The following is a 4,963-nucleotide window of genomic DNA, read 5'->3' on the forward strand; positions in this document are numbered from 1 at the left end:
GGCCAACCTGTTTGATTACCGAGTAGAAAAGAGGGGCCGTTCTTCCAGAGCGTTGAGTTAAGAAGCTGCTTCGGTGATGCTCCTCGCGACAAGACGTCAGCTGGATTCATAGCGATCGGGACATGAAGCCAAACCATTCCGTGACTTAGTGTTTGTATACGGCTTACCCTGTTTGAAACAAATATGTTAAAGTTCGAAGATTCTTCTCGTAGCCACGATAAAACTACGGTTGAATCCGACCAACAATGGATGGCACAGTTAAATTCTTGTGCCTGCTTGACCGCTTCTAATAACTCTGCTAATAACAATGCCGCGCACAACTGAAGCTTCGGCACAGAGAGTCTTAAGTGGCGCTACTCGAGATTTTGCGCACAACAAGTGAGTCTTAACTACGTCATTATGCTGGGCTCGTGCATACACGCATGCACCATAAGCGGCTAAACTAGCATAGCAAAATCCATGGAGCTCTAAATAAGAATTTGGAATTAATACAAATCGCGGAAACTGGAAGTTAGATACCAATTCCAGTTCAGCACAGAATTGAGTCCAAACTGTATGTAAGTGCTGTGGTAAACTTTCATCCCAATGTATATGTTGTTTCCACATGGTTTGAATGAAGATTTTTGCCTGAGTTATAACTGGAGCGATGAGTCCTAATGGATCGTAAAATCCAGAAATTATGGACAATGCGATACGCTTAGTTACGTGATTGTTATTTCTCAGGCGAGCGAGTGCGAACGAAAATATGAAGTTGTCTGTTTTAGGATCCCAGACTAAGCCAAGAGTTTTTGTAACATGCGTACCATCGTGAAACTGCAAAAGTGGCTCACAATCAGAATCAGGTACTGCGACGAGAGCTTCAGGAGCATCAGAGCACCATTTTCGAAGTAGAAAATTACCTCTCCGCAGCAACTGTGCTGTCTGACGCTGAATTTCCACGACTTCTTCCACGGAGTCTACACCAGTGATGAGGTCGTCGACATAAAAGTTTCTACGCCCGATAAGCAAGCCAAGAGGAAAATCTGCTTCTTCATCTATTGCCAATTGATGCATGGGTCGAGTCGCTAGAAATGCAGCAGGCCTGGTACCATACGTGACTGTGTCTAGCGTGTATACCTTTAGATCTCCTTCAGGGTCATCCCGCCACAAAATACATTGTAAGTACTTGTCAGGCTCCAAAACTCGTACGCAGCGATACATCTTACAGATGTCACCCGTCAAAGGCGAAAACCCAAAAGTGTAAAGAAGAGCTTTGGCTGAATCGTTGGACCAACCATAAGCACGTCATTTAAAGAATAACCAGATGTTGATTTTGCGGAGCCATCCAACACAACTCTCAACTTTGTTGTTGTGCTATCCGTCTTGTGGATACAATGATGGGGCAGGAAGAATGCACGAGTTGTTGGCTCCAAGTTCGCAGGAGACATGTGCTTGAGTTCGGCGTATTCCTTCATGAAGGACGAATACTGTTTTTTAACGTCTTGTTTGTGCTGCAGCCCTCGTTCCAAACTCATGAAGCGCTGTTTGGCTAGTAAGTATGAATCACCAAGAGCTTGGACGTTTTGCTTTAATGGAAGCCGCACAGCATATTCCCCAGAATCGAGTCGAATATGATTTTGTTGGAAATGAAGCTCGCAATCAATTTCCTCTTGCATTTGTGTGGGTGGAGCTGAACAGGCTTCAACTTCCCAAAACTGCTTAATGAGATCAGTTAAACCTGATTCTTCTTCGTCTAAGTCTGAGCGAACTGCAACCAAGGAGGATGACTTATGGAAGTGAAGTCCTCCACCAGAAGCGACCCATCCTAATCTTGTTTTTTGTAGTATAGGTAAGTTATTGGCCAACCTAATTTGGCCGATATAAGTTAACATACCGCAGTAGGCAGCCACAATAATAAAGCAAAATAACATAATGCAGTAGGCAACACAACAACTGAACAAAATCCGTAAGCGCAGCGCAAACAACTACATCAGTAAAAATAAAAAGCGCAGCTGCAGCTTAGGTAACGGAGCCATAACAACGGAAGCGCTTGCCAGCAACAACGAACACCTGCAGTCCAAAATCGTGGGAATCGCAGATTCAGCAAAGAAGAGTCACACGGCAGTCCACGTGAGGTGTTGACAGTTAGGGAGTTAGGAATTCAGGTGCAGGCACCGCTAAAATCAGTTGTATTGACTCGCTCGGCATTATCGGCTGCCCATTAGATCAAAAAATAACGATGCTCCCAACAAGACGTCAATACGTTGTGACTTGAAAAAGAGTGGGTCTGCAAGCTTAATATTATTCGGAATGTTCCATGAATCTGTGTTGAGATCGAAATTGGGCTGAGGATCGGTGATAGTGTTGGTGACGATGGCTTCAAACGAGAGAACGTAATCATCGCTGTGTGATTTTGTGATGATATCAACAGCCCTTTCGGCTATGAAATTAGATTCCCCAACCCCAGAAATGAATGTGCTTACCTTTTTTGTCTCCAGACGCAGTTTTTTTGTAAGGCGCCCGGTAACAAAGTTGACCTGAGAACCTGAGTCTAGAAGTGCTCGACATGGGATGAAACAACCCGTGCGGTTTTTTACGAGGATGATTGCTGTTGCCAGTAGTACGAAATTTTCAGAAGACGCAGCAGTAGCTACTTGTTGTGTTCTTGTCGACAGTGATTGAGTGCTGGCCACATCTGTGTTGTTGCGATGGCTTCCTGATGCGGACTGCTCAGGCACAGGCATGTGGAGCAGCGAATGGTGCTTCGAAAAGCACTGCCGACAATGACCTGACTTACACTTGTTTAACGTGTGCCCCTGACGTAGGCAATTCAGGCACAATTGTAGACGTTTTGCTTCCTTGTACCGTGAAGCAGGTGATAAATTTCCGAATTGGGTCCAGTTGTATACCAAATGCCCAACAGAGCCACAAAATAAGCATGAGCTTGACGAAACTACGAGTGAATGGCGCGAGTTGCTGTTACCGGTGGGTACACGTTTACCTGTCGAGGAAGAGGATTTTTCTGTCGGTACCTGAGTTTCTACATTCTCCAGCGTGCGGCACCTTCCTCCCATTTTATCCGCGTTTTAGTGTCAAGCTTATTCGAAATGAGGTGTATTAGGAGCCCATCGAGGAGCTGCTCCCCCGTTGCCATTGTATGAAGAGAGCGCAGGTGTACATTTACCTTGTCGCTGATCGACCGAAGACTTGTAGCGGAGCCAATCTCTACAGCCTTTAGCGCGAAGATTTCTTTAATATGTGATTGGAAATTAAGCATTTTATTGCCGAAGCGGTTCTTGAGAAGATCCAGTGCTTTATCGTAATTTGTCTCGCTTGGCTCCAAGTATCAAGCGTAGCAAGTTCGCACGTAAGTGTTGGAACTTTTCTATTTTGCTTAATTCAGTGCAGCTGTTGATCACAGAGTTGAATATCGCGATGAAATCTGGCCAATCAGTGTAAGCACCATCAAAACGAGGAATTTTAAACTCGGGAAGCCTGTTGTGTTGTGAGATGATAAGAGAAGGAGATGCATCATCGAGTGCGAATGGCCGTGCTGTTGATGAGTGGTAATTGCAGGCTTTACGCTGATTGAGCTCACGTGTTAACTTCCCCTTGACGTCCATGTGCACCTTTGCGAACGCCCAGCTAACTTCATTTGCCAGTACATTGGGTTCTTCGGCCTCAAGACTGTACTGAGCGCCATCAAAGCTGATTTGAAGGCGCTCAACCCACTCCAAATGCATCGATATATCTACCTCGTCTAGGTTTTTAGCGAGTCTGCTGATAACTGCTGGTTGATGTCCTTTAGTTGCTTCAAAAGGGAAACGGTCCTCTTTTTGTTGAGCGATTCCGGCCCAACTTGGCTATCCTCAGAAGCTGCATCTTCAGAAGGCATGTTGAATTGATTATTCAAATTAAATAAAGTTGAATGGATGAAATTCAATATTATTCGACGAGTTGAACGTGAATTATCACGTCGAGGTCACCAATGATTTGAGATGACAAGCCTTTTTGCCACCTTGCAGAAACTAAGCGAAGAGCAAATATATACCTTGACTTCAATATGAACAGTAAACTTTATTTCTAAAAACAGTAATTCATTTGTCTCTTAAACCTACTTACATTTGTCATACATATATGGGTCAATTTAAAAAAAAAACGCAATTTTTGTGTCCCTGCACTTTACACTACTATTTTAGGTAAAAAAAAAAATATCAAAAAAAAAACAAAAATGTGAGAGTGATCATCGAGGAATATGTAACAAAAAAAACGTAATTCTCAAATTTGTATGTTTGTTTTTTTGTTTGTTTAGAATGGTGTTTTGTTTCTCCCTCTGACTCCTTTCATACAAAAGCATGTGTCCCCCGTTAGAATTTTTAGTAAACAAAATAAAATAAAATCAAGAAAAAAAAGTAAATATGTAACATTTAATAACTGTTTTCGAATTATTGGGTTTCTTTCTTTTGTTTTGATTTGTTATAGTTGTCAAAAATTAATTAGTGCGAATTTGGCGTTGCGAAGAAAGGTTGTCCCCACAATTTGTATTGAGCGTCACTTTTTTTATAAATCAAGTAATATTACCAGTTTTGAGTTTGCATTTAAATAAAGTAAACTACGTAAGGAAAGTACAAACTTTAAATATTAAAAAAGTGAAAAAGCGAAAAAAAAATCTATTAAAAAAAGTGTGCATTTGCGTAGTTTTTGTGAACACCATGGTAAGGGCGCGATAAAATGTCATGAGCGTCACGCTAATTTTTTTAAAAGTGAATATATTAAATGTAAAAAATTTAAGTTGACAATCATTGTTTACATGGTTTCAACTAATTTTTTTATAATTTGTGAATTTGGGAAATAAATTGCCTACGGAAAAAAAACCAAAATAGGCAAAAATTTCATGAGCGTCACTTTTGATACATATTGCTTCATAGCTTAAAATGCTTAATTTTGATTTTATTTTTTAATTTTCAAGAGTAAAACAACAAAA

At 41.4% G+C, this 4,963-nt stretch overlaps 2 protein-coding genes across 2 annotated transcripts in view; one reads left to right on the plus strand and one right to left on the minus strand.

The window, feature by feature from the left end:
- LOC118745625 (protein pangolin, isoforms A/H/I/S-like) overlaps positions 1-4,963 on the plus strand; it is a gene marked incomplete at its 3' end in the record, with an annotated part of 680,824 nt that overhangs the window by 174,489 nt on the left and 501,372 nt on the right.
- Positions 377-1,217, minus strand: LOC118745626. Its single transcript, XM_036479159.1, has 2 exons — positions 520-1,217; positions 377-467 (listed from the first exon to the last, which is right to left on the minus strand). The coding sequence occupies exons 1-2, from the start codon at positions 1,198-1,200 to the stop codon at positions 438-440; spliced, it is 711 nt and encodes a 236-aa protein (XP_036335052.1). The 5' UTR covers positions 1,201-1,217; the 3' UTR covers positions 377-437.

Source organism: Rhagoletis pomonella, unplaced genomic scaffold (assembly GCF_013731165.1).
Source record: "Rhagoletis pomonella isolate Grant_MI unplaced genomic scaffold, Rhpom_1.0 Rhpom_scaffold_00009, whole genome shotgun sequence".
NCBI classification, from domain to species: Eukaryota; Metazoa; Arthropoda; class Insecta; order Diptera; family Tephritidae; genus Rhagoletis; species Rhagoletis pomonella.

What these genes read in the sequence shown, in the direction of transcription:
- LOC118745626 (XM_036479159.1), bottom strand. Translation starts at nt 1,200, where the DNA reads ATGTATCGCTGCGTACGAGTTTTGGAGCCTGACAAGTACTTACAATGT. An exon ending in TCTGTGCTGAACTGGAATTG is followed by an intron (nt 468 to 519) that starts GTATCTAACTTC and finishes ATTCTTATTTAG; the next exon opens with AGCTCCATGGATTTTGCTAT.